General features: G+C 45.8%; 1 protein-coding gene across 3 annotated transcripts; it reads left to right on the forward strand.

Moving 5' to 3' along the window:
- Positions 1-4,692: 4,692 nt before the first annotated feature.
- Positions 4,693-18,718, forward strand: LOC121393065 (ATP-binding cassette sub-family B member 10, mitochondrial-like). Of its 3 annotated transcripts, XM_018250528.2 has the most exons (6): positions 4,693-4,849; positions 4,957-5,008; positions 6,934-7,020; positions 10,986-11,087; positions 11,215-11,255; positions 16,236-18,718. In XM_018250528.2, the coding sequence occupies exons 1-6, from the start codon at positions 4,703-4,705 to the stop codon at positions 18,390-18,392; spliced, it is 2,586 nt and encodes an 861-aa protein (XP_018106017.1). In that variant the 5' UTR covers positions 4,693-4,702; the 3' UTR covers positions 18,393-18,718. The 3 variants fall into 3 exon arrangements, with proteins under 3 accessions (XP_018106017.1, XP_018106021.1, XP_018106020.1); XM_018250532.2 differs by lacking the exons at positions 4,693-4,849; positions 4,957-5,008; positions 6,934-7,020; positions 10,986-11,087; positions 11,215-11,255 and adding an exon at positions 12,931-13,073; XM_018250531.2 differs by lacking the exons at positions 4,693-4,849; positions 4,957-5,008; positions 6,934-7,020; positions 10,986-11,087; positions 11,215-11,255 and adding an exon at positions 13,620-13,793.
- Positions 18,719-19,642: the final 924 nt, after the last annotated feature.

The following is a 19,642-nucleotide window of genomic DNA, read 5'->3' on the forward strand; positions in this document are numbered from 1 at the left end:
TTGCATTGTGTGCAATTTAGACAAGGGAAGGTTCCAAATTTTGGATTTTGATGCCACTCGCTATTTTTTGGACACCACAGAGTATACTATGCCGCAGAAAACCTTTTTGCTTGATTTGTTAGAGATTGTGCTCCATCAGAATTACTTTTTATTTGAGGATACTTTTTATATGCAACAAAGGGGGACCGCGATGGGCAGTAATGTCGCTCCAACTTATGCGAATTTATATACGGCACATCTTGAGGAGACTGTAATATATGCGCATTCATTGTACCAACAGCATTGCAAGCTTTTTTTGCGCTATATAGATGATCTTTTGATCATCTGGGATGGCGCACAAGAGAGCTTGGATGAGTTTCATAGGTTCCTTAATTCCATTGAGTCAACATTGAAGTTTACCTGTGTGTCAGATAGAGCAACTCTGAGTTTTTTAGATGTGCAAATAATTTGAAAAGGTGTTAGCCTTGAGACAAATCTTTTTAGAAAAGAAACAGACAGGAACAATCTCCTACATTACAGTAGTTTCCATCCGGATTCACTTAAAACCTCATTACCCCTGTCGCAATTGACGAGATTGAAACGTATTGTAAGTGATGAAGTGGAGTATCAAGGCACAGCAGGGGAGATGAGGGAGAGATTCAGGCAGAGGGGTTACCCGGAAGGGGTTATTGAAATGAACATGGACAAGACACAAAATAAAAATAGGAGTGAACTACTCGCCCCAGTCAAGAGAGATACTAGGAAGGGTGAGAGATTGGCCTTTGTGACTACTTACAATACAGCGAGTAGGCGAGTGGGTAACATCATTCGTAAGCATTGGCATTTATTGAGATCGTGCCATCCAGATGTGGCGGCTTTTCGTGAGGCACCCCTTTTGGCATACAAGCGAGGGAGAAGTTTGAAGGATCAGTTGGTAAAGGCAGATGTCAGAAGTAAAAAAGGCCCAAGGCAGAAATTTTTGCAAAATCCAAAATTTGGAACCTTCCCTTGTCTAAATTGCACACAATGCAATTCAATTACTAAGGGCAGTTGTTTCTTCCATCCGCATTCGGGCAAAAAGTACATGATAAATAACTATTACACCTGTGAATCTACATTTGTGGTCTATGTGTTGAAATGCCCATGCGGTTTGTTGTATGTGGGAGAGACCACTGAAAAGATTCGGGATCGGATATCTAAACATAAATCTACTATACGAAGAGGCCTAACGGCGTTACCAGTTCCTTCGCACTTCCATACAGCCAGACACTCCATAAGTCAGCTGAAGTTTCAAGTAATTGATTCTGTAGAAGAACCGAGAAGGGGTGGCAATAGATTACTTAGGCTCAAGAAACTTGAGATGATGTGGATTCACAAGTTGGATACCATTTGGCCTCGGGGCCTTAATAGAGAATACACACCTGCCATGTTTATTTCTTAGGTAGAGGTATATGTCCTGTATTTAATATGAGACTGTGATTGTATACTAGTGAAATATTTTCAAAGGTTACTGATAGCAGATACCCTGAGTGCCGACATCATTTCCAGGCATATCATTATGTATCTCGGGTGTGTACTGAGTGCGGTATGCGGAATGGATATGGAGTGGGCCTCGGGTGACAAAGATTATACTGCTCGAATCTATTATGTATTTTGGGGTGTATTTCGCGAAATGGGCTGTTAATCATTCAAAGATGTGCCTTTTATGTAAAGCAACAACTTTTCTCTTTTTATCAAATTTTGCAATGTTCACTGTTAGAGTTTATCACAATTGGTCCTTTTTATGTCTTTTTTAAATTTTATACACAAATTTTAAACACAACTTTTTATCACCACATTTTTATGTGTGTGGAACACCAGGTGGAAGATGGACATTTTATGGAGTTCACTGTAATGGACTGGAGTCTTTATATATTTTTTAAAAAAATTTTGACCATCATGGGTTAAGTAAATAACACTGATTTTGTATGATGTCACAGGAAGAGGGAGTGGCCTTTTTTTACCACACCCCCTCCTCATGCTTTAACTATGGATGTGGGAATTATAACACTAGGCTTGATAAAGGGCCCGGGCGGCCCGAAACGTTGCCCTGTTTCAAATGATTTGAAGCAATAAAATACACGTTTGTTCATATCTACGGTGTGCTGCTGATATCTGCTCTGATTGGATAATTTGGCCCTGTAACAGGCGTGGGTCCTTCAGTACAGCACCTGGTACCGCAAAGGTATGTGTTCAAGGTTTTAAGCTCTCTACCTCGGTTTCTGCATTCCCATCAGTCCCTGTCCCAGTGAGCTTACAATCTAAGGTCCCTATCACATTCCCATCAGTCCCTGCCCCAGTGAGCTTACAATCTAAGGTCCCTATCACATTCCCATCAGTCCCTGCCCCAGTGGAGCTTACAATCTAAGGTCCCTATCACATTCCCATCAGTCCCTGCCCCAGTGAGCTTACAATCTAAGGTCCCTATCACATTCCCATCAGTCCCTGCCCCAGTGAGTTTACAATCTAAGGTCCCTATCAATTCTCATCAGTCCCTGTCCCAGTGAGTTTACAATCTAAGGTCCCTATCACATTCCCATCAGTCCCTGCCCCAGTGAGCTTACAATCTAAGGTCCCTATCACATTCCCATCAGTCCCTGCCCCAGTGAGCTTACAATCTAAGGTCCCTATCACATTCCCATCAGTCCCTGCCCCAGTGAGTTTACAATCTAAGGTCCCTATCACATTCCCATCAGTCCCTGCCCCAGTGAGCTTACAATCTAAGGTCTATATCACATTCCCATCAGTCCCTGCCCCAGTGAGCTTACAATCTAAGGTCCCTATCACATTCCCATCAGTCCCTGCCCCAGTGAGCTTACAATCTAAGGTCCCTATCACATTCCCATCAGTCCCTGCCCTAGTGAGTTTACAATCTTAGGTCTATATCACTTTCCCATCAGTCCCTGCCCCAGTGGAGCTTACAATCTAAGGTCCCTATCACAATCCCATCAGTCCCTGCCCCAGTGATCTTACAATCTAAGGTCCCTATCACATTCCCATCAGTCCCTGCCCCAGTGAGCTTACAATCTAAGGTCTATATCACATTCCCATCAGTCCCTGCCCCAGTGAGCTTACAATCTAAGGTCCCTATCACATTCCCATCAGTCCCTGCCCCAGTGAGTTTACAATCTAAGGTCCCTATCACATTCCCATCAGTCCCTGCCCTAGTGAGTTTACAATCTTAGGTCTATATCACTTTCCCATCAGTCCCTGCCCCAGTGATCTTACAATCTAAGGTCCCTATCACTTTCCCATCAGTCCCTGCCCCAGTGAGCTTACAATCTAAGGTCCCTATCACATTCCCATCAGTCCCTGCCCCAGTGAGCTTACAATCTAAGGTCTATATCACATTCCCATCAGTCCCTGCCCCAGTGATCTTACAATCTAAGGTCCCTATCACTTTCCCATCAGTCCCTGCCCCAGTGAGCTTACAATCTAAGGTCCCTATCACAATCCCATCAGTCCCTGCCCCAGTGATCTTACAATCTAAGGTCCCTATCACATTCCCATCAGTCCCTGTCCCAGTGAGCTTACAATCTAAGGTCTATATCACTTTCCCATCAGTCCCTGCCCCAGTGATCTTACAATCTAAGGTCCCTATCGCATTCCCATCAGTCCCTGCCCCAGTGAGCTTACAATCTAAGGTCCCTATCACATTCCCATCAGTCCTTGTCCCAGTGAGCTTACAATCTAAGGTCCCTATCACATTCCCATCAGTCCCTGTCCCAGTGAGCTTACAATCTAAGGTCCCTATCACATTCCCATCAGTCCTTGTCCCAGTGAGCTTACAATCTAAGGTCCCTATCACATTCCCATCAGTCCCTGCCCCAGTGATCTTACAATCTAATGCCGGTGTCTCAATCACACACAGTAGGGTCAGTATGTATGTAATTGGGGTGTGGGAGGAGTCCTGGAGTGTGTGGGTCACAACCCCCTCCCCCGTGTGGGTGACTTGTCTGTGTCTATTGATTGTACTGGTACAATAAAGCTGTGCCCATATGTACACAAGGAAAGTGCTCAATCACAGGAGAGTGGGGCAACACATAACTGACAGAGGGACTGTATAAAGCTGAAATGCTGCTGAATAAAAAGCTAAATAAGTCAAAGACCACAAATAATAAAAAAATGAAGACCAATTAGAAATGATCTCAGAATATCCCTGTGTAGATGATACTAAGAGTTAATTTAAAGGGGAACAAGCAGAGATGAGTGTATAAGTGATAATAGTGTCCTGTATAAATACATATATCCCACAATTCCTCCACACATAACAACCTCTGGGCAATTAAGGGTCAATGTCCAACCCTTGTGCACTTTGCCTCCTATTTGTGTCAGTAGATGATGCAGCCAGTTAGAGTGTGAGCTCTGTGGGGCAGGGAAGTCCTTATGTATGACAGACAGTTAGTGTGTGTATTAACACTTATACAGGAGACATTACACACACCCAGTGCTGCTACTTTCATTCAGGAGTCATAACCAGCAGTGCAGCACAGACAGAATAGGATTTATTACGTCACTAACAGACTCTTCACAAGACCCACCCCCCAGGCAAAGGGCAACAAGTGTCCCTGCAGTGTAACAAGCGATGCATTGTGGGAACAGACATGGGGTCAGTGTAGGAAGTGTGAGGGGAAGAGGGAGGAGTTACAAGGATACAAGGGCGGTACCTAATGCACTGGAACCAATGAGAAGTCTCAAGAGGCGTGGCCTTTCCTGCTCATCAATCACTCCCCTCCCCCTGTCTCTCTCACTCTCCCCGGGGTACACAATGGATTGGCTGATCCGACCGGCACAGGCACGTGACTGCTCCCACATAATGGCCATGATACAGGTATGAGCCCCCCATTGTACTCACTGTACTGTAGGCTTAGTGCTGCTGCTGGAGTCCTGCTGTAGGGCACTTACATTACTCTCAGCCTCTCACATGTGTCATTACAGGAGCTGGCCCAGTATGAGGGAATCTCTCACTTCATCAAACTCACAGAGACAGGTAATGTGGGACAGGTAATGTGGGACAGGTAATGTGGGACAGGTAATGTGGGACAGGTAATGTGGGACAGGTAATGTGGGACAGGTAATGTGGGACAGGTAATGTCAGACAGGTAATGTGGGACAGGTAATGTGGGACAGGTAATGTCAGACAGGTAATGTGGGACAGGTAATGTGGGACAGGTAATGTGGGACAGGTAATGTCAGACAGGTAATGTGGGACAGGTAATGTGGGACAGGTAATGTCAGACAGGTAATGTGGGACAGGTAATGTGGGACAGGTAATGTGGGACAGGTAATGTCAGACAGGTAATGTGGGACAGGTAATGTGGGACAGGTAATGTGGGACAGGTAATGTCAGACAGGTAATGTGATACAGGTAATGTGGGACAGGTAATGTGGGTGGGGACAGAAGTGATGGACAGTTCCAGTCCTGGGGTCCATGTTTCCCTCGGTGGATTGGGGGACACACAGGGGTGACAAGCTGAGTGAGTGTAACATTACAAGGGGTGAGGGGCTCAGTAATGTCGACTGTCAGGAGTGGGTTCCAAGCTGACACTTTCCATTCCACCTGCACCAGGTGAGACATCAGGGGCCACTCTCACTATTATTATTATTATTATTATTATTATTATTATTATTCCTCCTCTCCTCATTAAACTCTAGTCTCCCAGTCTCTTTCCTTTATTATTCCATCTATTTATTGTCATACAAATAGGAAAATAACATGAAATAGGCCAAATATTTAGCAGCAGGAGGGGCCACTCACACCTGGGCCCCCCGGGAGTTTTCCTGGTCTCCCTGAGGTCCGGCAGCTGCACAAATCCCAGTCTGTCAGCAAAGATACAACCAGGCAACTCCCTGACACCCTTCCCTCAGGCATCAACTCTCTCACCTGATAGCAACTCCCCGTCTCTCTGCTACTCCCTGCACTCTGCTCTGATGCTTCGAAATCTCAACTCCCCGTCTCTCTGCAACTCCCTGCACTCTGCTCTGATGCTTCGAAATCTCAACTCCCCGTCTCTCTGCAACTCCCTGCACTCTGCTCTGATGCTTCATAATCTTAACTCCCCGTCTCTCTGCAACTCCCTGCACTCTGCTCTGATGCTTCATAATATCAACTCCCCGTCTCTCTGCAACTCCCTGCACTCTGCTCTGATGCTTCAAAATCTCAACTCCCTGTCTCTCTGCAACTCCCGGGACTCTGCTCTGATGCTTCATAATCTCAACTCTCTCTACTATCTCTCTGCTACTCCCAGTAATCAGCCCCACTTTATCTCATCACAACCCCCCCCCCCCCGGGCAACATTTGGGGATCCTGGCTCACAAGGGCCCATATTAAACACTGTAGTTGTACCTCTAGTAACTCCCTGCTGGCTGCCTGTGTATAGTACTTGCCCCTCACACTTGCCTTTATTTGCCCTTTAATCTGATTTATTGGAACAGAGAAACCAATGGGATTATAAAGGGGCGGAGCCAGTCAGAATGATCCATACTAATCAACATAAGAGCACTGAGCAAACTAATAATACAACTGCTGTTAGTAAATCAGCCCCACCCCAATATATATTTTCTCAGAGACCCCTCCCCCAGTGGGTGTGGCAGTGCTACATGGCTGGTGCAGTCACTGCTTGTCCTTCTGCAAATCACAGTGTTGGAACAGGAGTCTCCGACCAATGACAGTGCAGGGGCATCAGCACAGGAAGGAGCACCAATGAGGCAACTGGAAACTGCCCCCTCCCACCTTTGCCTGTCATGTGACTTTGTACAGCCAGTGTCAGCCCTCCAGGTGCGCAGGGGGTAGAAATATGGATCATCTAAATTCAATGCTACTACCTTGCAGTGTTGGGGTCCTCATAGAGAAGGCAAGTAGTGGGCGGAGTCTGGCTGGGAGGGCACTATGATTAACTCTTTCTTTCTCTATAGAGTTGCAGCGGGATGGATTTGGTGACACCCCCTGGTTTCGCTGTATAGTGGCCGAGGTGCCCGACAAGGAGAGAACAGGTGAAACAGGTGAGAAACAGTAACTGACAGAGATCATAGTGAGTAGCTCCTCCCCCAGGCAAAGCCCACGAGGAACAAAAGACTTTTTGTAAATAGGGTAAAATAGTTAAATAACTGCTATTCTCATTAACACTCTATTCCCTCACTTCCTAAATCCAACCCTTCCTTATACCTATCTAATGTATCAGCCTGTACCCCTGATTCACTTCCCAGCTCTCCCTGTAACACCCCTTTCCCTCCTCTAATCTCATTGGCTCCCTCCTGTCTGCTGGGAGGAGCTACTGGTGAATAAAGCATCCGACTCTTCCTTGTACCTATCTAATGTATCAGCCTGTACCCCTGATTCACTTCCCAGCTCTCCCTGTAACACCCCTTTCCCTCCTCTAATCTCATTGGCTCCCTCCTGTCTGCTGGGAGGAGCTACTGGTGAATAAAGCATCCGACCCTTCCTTGTACCTATCTAATGTATCAGCCTGTACCCCTGATTCACTTCCCAGCTCTCCCTGTAACACCCCTTTCCCTCCTCTAATCTCATTGGCTCCCTCCTGTCTGCTGGGAGGAGCTACTGGTGAATAAAGCATCCGACCCTTCCTTGTACCTATCTAATGTATCAGCCTGTACCCCTGATTCACTTCCCAGCTCTCCCTGTAACACCCCTTTCCCTCCTCTAATCTCATTGGCTCCCTCCTGTCTACTGGGAGGAGCTACTGGTGAATAAAGCATCCGACCCTTCCTTGTACCTATCTAATGTATCAGCCTGTACCACTGATTCACTTCCCAGCTCTCCCTGTAACACCCCTTTCCCTCCTCTAATCTCATTGGCTCCCTCCTGTCTGCTGGGAGGAGCTACTGGTGAATAAAGCATCCGACCCTTCCTTATACCTATCTAATGTATCAGCCTGTACCCCTGATTCACTTCCCAGCTCTCCCTGTAACACCCCTTTCCCTCCTCTAATCTCATTGGCTCCCTCCTGTCTGCTGGGAGGAGCTACTGGTGAGTAAAGCATCCAACCCTTCCTTGTACCTATCTAATGTATCAGCCTGTACCCCTGATTCACTTCCCAGCTCTCCCTGTAACACCCCTTTCCCTCCTCTAATCTCATTGGCTCCCTCCTGTCTGCTGGGAGGAGCTACTGGTGAATAAAGCATCCGACTCTTCCTTGTACCTATCTAATGTATCAGCCTGTACCCCTGATTCACTTCCCAGCTCTCCCTGTAACACCCCTTTCCCTCCTCTAATCTCATTGGCTCCCTCCTGTCTGCTGGGAGGAGCTACTGGTGAATAAAGCATCCGACCCTTCCTTGTACCTATCTAATGTATCAGCCTGTACCCCTGATTCACTTCCCAGCTCTCCCTGTAACACCCCTTTCCCTCCTCTAATCTCATTGGCTCCCTCCTGTCTGCTGGGAGGAGCTACTGGTGAATAAAGCATCCGACCCTTCCTTGTACCTATCTAATGTATCAGCCTGTACCCCTGATTCACTTCCCAGCTCTCCCTGTAACACCCCTTTCCCTCCTCTAATCTCATTGGCTCCCTCCTGTCTACTGGGAGGAGCTACTGGTGAATAAAGCATCCGACCCTTCCTTGTACCTATCTAATGTATCAGCCTGTACCACTGATTCACTTCCCAGCTCTCCCTGTAACACCCCTTTCCCTCCTCTAATCTCATTGGCTCCCTCCTGTCTGCTGGGAGGAGCTACTGGTGAATAAAGCATCCGACCCTTCCTTATACCTATCTAATGTATCAGCCTGTACCCCTGATTCACTTCCCAGCTCTCCCTGTAACACCCCTTTCCCTCCTCTAATCTCATTGGCTCCCTCCTGTCTGCTGGGAGGAGCTACTGGTGAGTAAAGCATCCAACCCTTCCTTGTACCTATCTAATGTATCAGCCTGTACCCCTGATTCACTTCCCAGCTCTCCCTGTAACACCCCTTTCCCTCCTCAGCATGTATGTACAGTATGTGTGTATGTATGTAGAGCTTCTTATGCACACACCCTGTACAGCAGAACAATACATGAACAGAACAAACATTGGGTCAAAACAATAATAAATAGAAATTACAGTTACAAGATTAAGTGCTCAGTGTTGGACAAGAGCAAGGAGGTCAATGTTCCATAGAGCTTACAATCTAATTGCCCCATATGTGTAAAGGGGAAGGGCTGCTGCCCAGGGAACACTTCTATATACATAACCTGAAAGGTTTGATGGTAGATTAGGGGCCACATCTTATCTTTGGACAGAGACAACTTATTTCTAATTTTGGTTCTGTACATGACCACAATGAAGTTTATATGAAACAACTCAGATGCAGTTGAACTGCAGACTTTCAGCTTTAATTCAGTGGGTGGAACAAAAAGATTGTATAAAATGTGATGAACTAAAGCCTTTTTTTAACACAATCCCTTCATTTCAGCAATTGGAGAAATGAAAAAAGTGAAAATAAAATGTTCACGTCTAATAGTTGGTAGAAAATCCTTTGCTGCAATGACAGGCTGAAGTGTTGGACTCATGGACATCAGCAGATTGTGGGTTTGCTCCTGTTTAATGCTCTGCCAGGTCTTTACTGCAGCCGCTTCTTTCACTTGCTCTTTGTTTGTGGCCTTTCTGTCCCACGTTTAGTCTTCAACAAGTGAAATGCAGCTCAATTGGCTTCACATCAGCTCAATATTCCACTTCTTTGCTTTAATAAACTCCTGGGTTGCTTTGGCTCTATGTGTTGGCTCATTATGAGACGCCTCCCAATCAATGTGAGTGCATTTAGCTGGAGCAGACAGTGTCTCTGAAGAGCTCACAATTCATTCTTGTGCTTCTGTGTCACATGATGGATAAACACTAGTGTCCCACTGGCAGCCATGCACCCCAAGCCATCACACTGCCCCCCAAATGTTTTATACACAACTGTGCTATGCTTTGGATCATCAGCTCTTCCCAAGCCTTCTCCACACTTTTTTACTCTTGCCATCATTCTGCTAGAGCTTCATCTTGGTTTCATCTGTCCAAACAATGTTTTTCCACAACTGTGCGGCTTTTTTAGATGTATTTTAGCAAAGTCCAATGTAGCCTTTGTATTGTTGGTGCTTATGAGTGGCTTGTACCTTGCAGTGCCCCCTCTGTATTTACTTTCATACAGTCTTCTCTTTATGGTAGACTTGGATATGGAGACTCTACCTCCTGGAGACTGTTCTTCACTTGTTTGGCTCTTGTCAAGGGCTTTCTCTTCCCCATGGAAATGATTCTGAGTTCATCCACCACTGTTGTCTTCCGTGGACGTCCAGGTCTTTTTGTGTTGCTGAGTTCACCAGTGATTTCTTTCTTTCTCACCATGTACCAAACTGGAGATTTTGCCTCTCCTAATATTGGAGAAATTTCTCAGATGGGTTTTTTCTGTTTTTGCTGCTTAAGGAGGACTTGTTTCACCTGCATGGAGAGCTCCTGTGTCCTCATGTTGTCTGTTCCACATACACCCCCCCCCCTCAAATCAACTCCAGGGTTTTATCTGCTTCATTGATAATGACATAACCAAGGAATTACCCCACCTGCCCATGAAATAGACTTTGACTCAATTGTCCAATTACTTTTGAGCCCCTGAAATGAAATGATTGAGTTGAAAAAAAGGCTTTAGTTTGTCACATTTTTATACAATCTTTTTGTTCAACCCACTGAATTAAAGCTGAAAGTCTGCAGTTCAACTGCATCTGAGTTGTTTCATTTCAAATTCATTGTGGTCATGTACAGAACCAGAATTAGACCAAAGTTGTCTCAGTCCAAAGATTTATGGGCCTGACTGTATATATACGGACACCAGCGGGTCACAGACAGTTATTTGCACTTATATGTGCTGGGTTGTTAAGGGCAAAAATCACAATTGTTTGTCTTTGGGTGGCAATTTGCTGCTGAGTAACTGACAGATTTCCCATCAAGGGGCCAAGTCTATGGCAGGGACCTGAAATCAGTTCTTCTCCCCCTCCAGGTGCCCCCTTTGCTGGATATGCTCTGTTTGCCAACAGCTACAGCAGCTGGACAGGCCGCACCCTGCACCTCGAGGATCTCTATGTGTCTCCCCAATTCAGAGGTGGGTATTTACCCCAAAGCTGCCCATCCATTAAGGGATCCACTCATTTTGTGGGGGCACTTCCTGCTCCTGCACCTTCTGTAACGTAAAACCCTTCCTTTAACCCCTTGCCTTTTTTCGTCAACAGGGAGGGGCCTTGGGAGGCTTCTGATGAAGAAAGTAGCACAGGTAATTTGGGTCTAAAACACAAGGTTTTTGGTGGGTGGGAGCATTTTGTACCATTTGAAGTCCTGTGGACATGTTGAGGGTTAATTAAGATGGGCTCAGCATCACATGACCTGTAACACTGTAGCTGCCTCCTCCAACTCCCAGCATCCCTTGCCTATAAGTGTAGTTAAAGGGGAAGATATATTTCAATATGAATATGAACATAAAGGACTATGGGCCCCAGGGCCACTTCCCATTAGGGTTGCCACCTGGCCAGTATTTTAATATATAGGAAGGTCAGTGATCCCAATGTTATTAATAGGGAATAAAGATAAATATATAGGAAGGTCAGTGATCCCAATGTTATTAATAGGGAATAAAGATAAATATATAGGAAGGTCAGTGATACCCAATGTTATTAATAGGAATAAAGATAAATATATAGGAAGGTCAGTGATCCCAATGTTATTAATAGGGAATAAAGATAAATATATAGGAAGGTCAGTGATTCCCAATGTTATTAATAGGGAATAAAGATAAATATATAGGAAGGTCAGTGATCCCAATGTTATTAATAGGGAATAAAGATAAATATATAGGAAGGTCAGTGATCCAATGTTATTAATAGGGAATAAAGATAAATATAGAGGAAGGCCAGTGATTCCAATGTTATTAATAGGGAATTAAAGATAAATATAGAGGAAGGTCAGTGATCCCAATGTTATTAATAGGAATAAAGATAAATATATAGGAAGGTCAGTGATCCCAATGTTATTAATAGGGAATAAAGATAAATATATAGGAAGGTCAGTGATCCCAATGTTATTAATAGGGAATAAAGATAAATATATAGGAAGGTCAGTGATCCAATGGTTATTAATAGGGAATAAAGATAAAATATAGGAAGGTCAGTGATCCCAATGTTATTAATAGGGAAAAGATAAATATAGAGGAAGGTCAGTGATCCCAATGTTATTAATAGGGAATAAAGATAAATATATAGGAAGGTCAGTGATCCCAATGTTATTAATAGGGAATAAAGATAAATATATAGGAAGGTCAGTGATTCCCAATGTTATTAATAGGGAATAAAGATAAATATAGTAGGAAGGGTCAGTTGATCCCAATGTTATTAATAGGGAATAAAGATAAATATATAGGAAGGTCAGTGATCCCAATGTTATTAATAGGGAATAAAGATAAATATAGAGGAAGGTTCAGTGATCCCAATGTTATTAATAGGGAATAAAGATAAATATAGAGGAAGGTCAGTGATCCCAATGTTATTAATAGGGAATAAAGATAAATATAGAGGAAGGTCAGTGATCCCAATGTTATTAATAGGGAATAAAGATAAATATATAGGAAGGCCGGTATTTTTTTCTAGAAAAGGTGGAAACCCTACTTCGCATATTAGGAGGAATGGCTGAGACGTGTGTTGGAATAAACCACTGTGCAGACTGCGGGGGTGGGAGGATTATCCCATGGTGCCTCTCTCTGACTCTCTGCCCAATTCTCAGGAGGGATTAAAGTCCGGCTGCTCCCAGATCCACCTGACGGTGCTGAAGTGGAACGAGCCGGCCATTCACCTGTACCGCTCCCTGGGGGCGGAGAACCTGACGGAGGAGCCGGGGTACCAAGTGATGAGCTTCAAGCTGGAAGCCCTTAGGCGCATGGGGGAGGAGGCCATGAACTAGTGAGCCCCCCAAACACTGGCTCTACCCAGGGGCCACAGCTACAGGAGCAGAAGGAAAAAGCAAATATTGACTGGAGCCGGTCAGCCGCCAGTGGAGAAGTCCCAAGCTGTAGTTGCACATAGGGTTGCACCAGGCCTGGCAGGTAAAGGTGATGCTTGGTGCCAATGTTATTAATAGCAAATAACAGCAAGTATATAGGAAGGCCGGTATATTTTCCCAGGAAAGGTGGCAACCCTAATTACCTAACAGGAGCAGACTCCCATCCCATACATTGATATGAGGGGCCTCCCCTAAACCCCACTCTGCTCTTGTCTGTGACAGACTCACTTCCCTGCTGCTCTCTGGACTTTCAATTGTCTTGCCACACCCAATATGGCGGACAGGAAAGGATTACACTGAGGCCCCGCCTTTATAAACTCTATTGAAGCTGTCACTGTGCTCCTGTCTGTCACACTGAAAGTTGTTTACAGTAAAAGTACTTTTGTTTACTGTGTGTGTGAGGTGTCTGCTTCCTACTGTCAATGCTCAGCTGTGTGCTGTAATAATAAGTACAGCTAATAGTCACGTGCTTGTGTCTCTGTACACTCGGGGGACTGTGGCAGTGACAGGGTTAAACACACACGCTGTGCCTCTGACATCCGGGTATTATCTGACGCCCCTTACAACTGACTAAAGCAAAGATGGCCACTGACAGGAAACGGAGTCGTGGAAGGGAACATTCTGCCAGCAGTAAACATGGCGCTAGGCAGGAAGTGATCCTCAGCGGAGTCAGTAGAGGTTACAGGTAGCGGCCATCTTGGGAAGGTCAGAAGTGAAAAGTAAAAGCAGAGCTTGTAGTTGGGGAGTGGGAGCCCAAGCACAGGTAAGTGCGATGAACTTCTTGTCTCAGTCCCGCTTCCCTGTCCCCATAATTCAGACTTAAGCCGCAGCTCCTCATAAACCCAACGTTATCCTTCCATTCATTTCTCATTCATTCCTCACTCCTCTCACAACTTTATCCCCAGTCCTCTTGTCCTGTAAAGTCTCTGTGCTGGGACTGACGGGGTTAACTGCTGCTGGGACTGACAGGGTTAACTCTGCTGCTGGAACTGACAGGGTTAACTCTGCTGCTGGAACTGACAGGGTTAACTCTGCTGCTGGGACTCTGGGACTGACAGGGTTAAGTCTGGGGCTGTTACTGAGGGGCAGTTGGGGGACACAGGAAGGGACTTGTTGCTCCACAAAACTGAGAAGTAAAACCACAGCTTGGACTTAGGGAGTTGGAGCCTAAACAGCAGCACCTGTCACTTCCCCCACCCACTTCCTTCTTCCCCATAATCCTCCTGGTTTAACCCCTGCACTCCCACATGCCAGAGAAGGTACTAGGATAGGGTCCTTTTCTATATAGGCCTTCCTATATATTTATCTTTATTCCCTATTAATAACATTGGGATCACTGGCCTTCCTATATATTTATCTTTATTCCCTATTAATAACATTGGGATCACTGACCTTCCTATATATTTATCTTTATTCCCTATTAATAACATTGGGATCACTGACCTTCCTATATATTTATCTTTATTCCCTATTAATAACATTGGGATCACTGACTTCCTATATATTTATCTTTATTCTCTATTAATAACATTGGGATCACTGACCTTCCTATATATTTATCTTTATTCCCTATTAATAACATTGGGATCACTGACCTTCCTATATATTTATCTTTATTCCCTATTAATAACATTGGGATCACTGACCTTCCTATATATTTATCTTTATTCCCTATTAATAACATTGAGATCACTGACCTTCCTATATATTTATCTTTATTCCCTATTAATAACATTGGGATCACTGACCTTCCTATATATTTATCTTTATTCCCTATTAATAACATTGGATCATATCACTGACCTTCCTATATATTTATCTTTATTCCCTATTAATAACATTGGGATCACTGACCTTCCTATATATTTATCTTTATCCCTATTAATAACATTGGGATCACTGACCTTCCTATATATTTATCTTTATTCCCTATTAATAACATTGGGATCACTGACCTTCCTATATATTTATCTTTATTCCCTATTAATAACATTGGGATCACTGACCTTCCTATATATTTATCTTTATTCCCTATTAATAACATTGGGATCACTGACCTTCCTATATATTTATCTTTATTCCCTATTAATAACATTGGGATCACTGACCTTCCTATATATTTATCTTTATTCCCTATTAATAACATTGGGATCACTGGCCTTCCTATATATTTATCTTTATTCCCTATTAATAACATTGGGATCAACCATTAATTTTAACGTCCGGTTCAGTAAAATACCGGCCCGGTTTGCAACCCTAACTAGGGATGAGGGGGGTGAGATACATGTTCATGTCCAAATCCAGTCCGTGTGTCTGTTCCCAGGCCTTCCCTGACCAATATCTGACCAGAAATTGACCTGATGATGATCAGACAGGTATAAAAGTCCCATGAGGCCATTGTTGTTATGGGTCACCCCCCGACTTCCTGGTCCCCATTATATTGACCTCAGGGTGGACATATTGGGGCAACATTACTAAATAAGAGGATCATTGTGTGGTCAGCTTTACACGCTATCCCCCCCAATGAAACATGCTCAGCTAAGAGCAATTGCCGGGGACCCGGCTGAGATTTTGGGAGAAAGTTTAACGTTAAGGGACAGTTGGGGGTTGAACACTTCTTGTTGTTCTGAATATTGTTGGCTCTATGTGTGATACAATGATGATTTCATACAGGAACCCTGTTGGCAGCTGAGGGCCCACCCTAAAATTGAAAGCAAAGCTCTACTGTGTTCTTCCTCTGCCCCACTTGCTGCAGCCCTGTACTTACTGTAGTGCCCACTGTCTGACTCCGGAACTATCGTTTAGGCTACAAATAGTAATTCTGTAACCCACCCAACCAGTTGCAGGTGAAATGCCCCCCCACGGGCTCAGCAGAACATCAGTATGACACAGCAGATGATTAGCTCTGCACACCCAGATCATAGGAGGGCCGGGCTCTTATCAGAGGTTGACATGGGGCAGGGGGAAGGCCCTACAGGCCACATGAATGAGCTGACAGTTAGGCAGAATACCCCCCCCCCCGTACTGATTGAGTAACTTGGTATAAGGCATGAGAGGGGGCTGAGTGCTCATTTAGCCCTATGTTCTGTGTTGCTTCAGCCTCTCTGTTTCCTTCATTACCAGCCTTCACTTTGCTTTGGGACTTTTGGGCCCATTGCCCAGCGCCTCTCTCTTTTCCTCACGCCTTTGTGTTTGGGATTTTCAGGACATGCTGATCGGCACCTTGCTTGGAGCATCTGTGGGGAGAGAATGGCTGTGGCACAAGCTGCTGGTGCATGTGGTCTCCAGGGCTTATGTTGGACCTCTGTACAGAACGAGACTCCAGCAAGGATCTGTTGGCCGGCCAAGGACTCTACATGGAACTTCATTCTGTCAGCAGGCAACACCAACCTACTCCTCACTGAGATGCCCTCGGAAGCAGACGCTAAGGCCAAGCCTAACTTGGCCCCTTAGTCACAGGACATTATGGACTAGCAGGTGGCGTTGGTACAGCAGTGCCACCTCCTCACAGGCTGCAGGAGACCAGGCAAAACCTTTACAGGAGGACAATCCTCCCACCACAAGTAGGAAGGACGTGAGCTCAAAGGATTTAAGGAGGCTGCTTTCCCTCGCCCATCCTGAGAGATGGAGACTTTCTGCTGCCGTGGGATTTCTGACCGTATCCAGCGTAGTCACCATGTCAGCTCCATTTTTCCTTGGGAAAGTTATTGACGTCATATACTCTAATCCCTCTGGAGACTTCTCCTCCAGCCTGACCTCCCTCTGTGCCTTTCTGAGTGGAGTCTTCTTGTGTGGAGCCTTAGCCAACGCAGCTCGTGTCTACCTCATGCAGACCTCGGGCCAGCAGATTGTGAGCAGGCTACGCTCGGCCCTCTTTGCCTCTGTTATGAGACAGGAGGTTGGGTTCTTTGATAAAACCCGCACTGGGGAACTGATCAACAGACTGTCCTCCGACACGGCTTTGCTTGGCCGATCCCTCACAGAGAACCTGTCTGATGGCCTAAGAGCGGTGGCCCAGGCCTCAGTCGGTGTGGGAATGATGTTTTATGTGTCTCCAGAGCTGGCTACCTTCGTCCTGAGCATTGTCCCACCCCTTGGCATCATGGCGGTGATCTATGGAAGATACCTGAGGAAACTCTCCAGACTGACGCAGGACTCCCTGGCTGAGACCACCCAACTGGCAGAGGAGCGCATTGGCAGCATAAGGACTGTCCGTGCATTTGGGAAAGAGCTCCTGGAGATGAAGAAATACGACCATAAAGTAGACAATGTGCTCCACTTGGCGTATAAAGAGGCTCTGCTCCGCTCTGGCTTCTTTGGACTTACTGGTTTGACTGGGAATATCATTGTGCTGGCGGTGCTCTACAAGGGAGGGCTGTTGACCCAAGCTGCTCAGATGACAGTCGGAGAGCTCTCCTCATTCCTCATGTACGCTTTTTGGGTAGGGATAAGCATTGGTGGCTTGAGCTCCTTCTATTCAGAGCTAATGAAAGGATTTGGGGCAGGGGGTCGTCTTTGGGAACTGCTTGACCGGGAGCCCATCATGCCTTTCAATGAGGGCTTGGAGTTAAAACCATCAGCCTTTAAAGGGGCCCTGGAATTTCAAGACATTTGCTTCTCTTACCCCAGCCGTCCCGACATCAAAATATTCAAAAGACTCAACCTTTCTATTCCTGCAGGGTCAGTGATGGCTGTAGTAGGCCCAAGTGGGTCGGGAAAATCAACTCTTGTCTCTCTCCTGCTGAGACTTTATGATCCCCGCGTGGGGTCGGTTCATATTGATGGGTACGACGTGCGGCAGTTGAACCCTCTCTGGCTGAGGTCAAACATCGGCACAGTGAACCAGGAGCCCGTGCTCTTCTCCTGCTCCATCTTTGAGAACATTGCCTACGGAGCAGAGGACCCCACAGCAGTCACAGAAGAGGATATCCGTAGAGTCGCCAAAATTGCCAATGCTCTGGGCTTTGTGGAGAGCTTCCCCAAAGGGTTTCATACAGTAGTCGGGGAAAAGGGGGTCTTGCTTTCTGGTGGGCAGAAACAAAGGATCGCCATTGCCCGTGCCCTTCTGAAGAACCCCAAGATTCTCCTTCTAGATGAAGCAACGAGCGCTCTGGACGCTGAGAATGAGTTTTTGGTGCAGGAGGCTCTGGAGCGACTCATGGAGGGACGGACTGTTCTGATTATTGCCCATCGCTTGTCCACCATCCAAAATGCCGACTCTGTGGCGGTTCTTGATCAGGGTCGGGTGGTGGAGTGCGGGACCCACAAGGAGCTGCTGGCTAACAGAGAGGGAGTCTTTAGCAAACTGATGGACAAGCAGGCCGTTCTGCTGCAGGGCCACCAACAGCACATTCTTCAGTGAGGGGTGGGGCAGTAGATGAGGGGCCCAGGAATCCCCCCACTATAACTGCAGCTGACTGTATAAATTCCCAGCAGCCCCTGAGAGCAGAAAGGATGGGGTGGTGGGAGCTATAGTGGAACAGCTGCTGAAGTGCTGCAGATATCTGTGGTGTAAGTACCCCGGGGCAGATTGTTATTTATAAGGTAAGGAAACTGCACTGTTGTACTGGGACGGCAATATATGTACCCCAATATAAACCCAGTCCTGTTGTGTAATGCACTGGGAATACCCCCCATATGGACAGAGCTGCTACAGGAATAATCAGGAATAAAGTTTTTATGTCTCTAGTGTGCGGAGTCTACTTTATCTCTTCTGTGTCTGGGCAGTGGGGACTGTGTGTCGGGATAAGGGGTTGTAATTGTGGGGTCACTTCCCCTTTATATTCCTTTACTGTATTAGTCCCACCACCCCTGCTGGGAGTCTGTTCCCTGTATCTATCCACCTTTCACTCTCCCTCCTATTCCTTTACTGTATTAGTCCTACCACCCCTGCTGGGAGTCTGTTCCCTGTATCTATCCCCCTTTCTGTAAAGTATCACTTCCTTATGTTCCTTTCACTCTCCCTCCTATTCCTTTACTGTATTAGTCCTACCACCTCTGCTGGGAGTCTGTTCCCTGTATCTATCCCCCTTTCACTCTCCCTCCTATTCCTTTACTGTATTAGTCCTACCACCCCTGCTGGGAGTCTGTTCCCTGTATCTATCCCCCTTTCACTCTCCCTCCTATTCCTTTACTGTATTAGTCCTACCACCCCTGCTGGGAGTCTGTTCCCTGTATCTATCCCCCTTTCTGTAAAGTATCACTTCCTTATGTTCCCTTTCACTCTCCCTCCTATTCCTTTACTGTATTAGTCCTACCACCCCTGCTAGGAGTCTGATCTCTGTATCTATCCCCCTTTCAGTCTCCCCCTTCCACATGTACAGTGTGTGGCCCTAAAGTGAGTCAGTCAGACAGATGACAGATGGCTGCATAAGGGGTTAAACATGGGGTGGGCAGTCTCTGCCCTTATTTGCCCCACACACAGATGAGTGTATCACAGAGGCAGATATTGTTGCTCCACACTGCCACCTGCTGGAGCTTCTTATTAACATGAATGTGCAAGTGAATGTGTTCTACACTGTGTATATTGTGTATATTGTGTATATTGTGTATATTGTGTATATTGTGTATATTGTGTATATTGTGTATATTGTGCTTCTCTCAGTACAGGAT

Source organism: Xenopus laevis, chromosome 3L (genome assembly GCF_017654675.1).
Source record: "Xenopus laevis strain J_2021 chromosome 3L, Xenopus_laevis_v10.1, whole genome shotgun sequence".
Classification (NCBI taxonomy): domain Eukaryota; kingdom Metazoa; phylum Chordata; class Amphibia; order Anura; family Pipidae; genus Xenopus; species Xenopus laevis.

Bases quoted from the DNA above. Each gene is read 5' to 3' on its own strand.
- LOC121393065 (XM_018250528.2), top strand. From the start codon at position 4,703: ATGAGAAGTCTCAAGAGGCGTGGCCTTTCCTGCTCATCAATCACTCCC. The intron at 4,850-4,956 runs GTATGAGCCCCC...GTGTCATTACAG, and splicing joins ACATAATGGCCATGATACAG to GAGCTGGCCCAGTATGAGGG. The intron at 11,088-11,214 runs GTGGGTATTTAC...TTTCGTCAACAG, and splicing joins TGTGTCTCCCCAATTCAGAG to GGAGGGGCCTTGGGAGGCTT.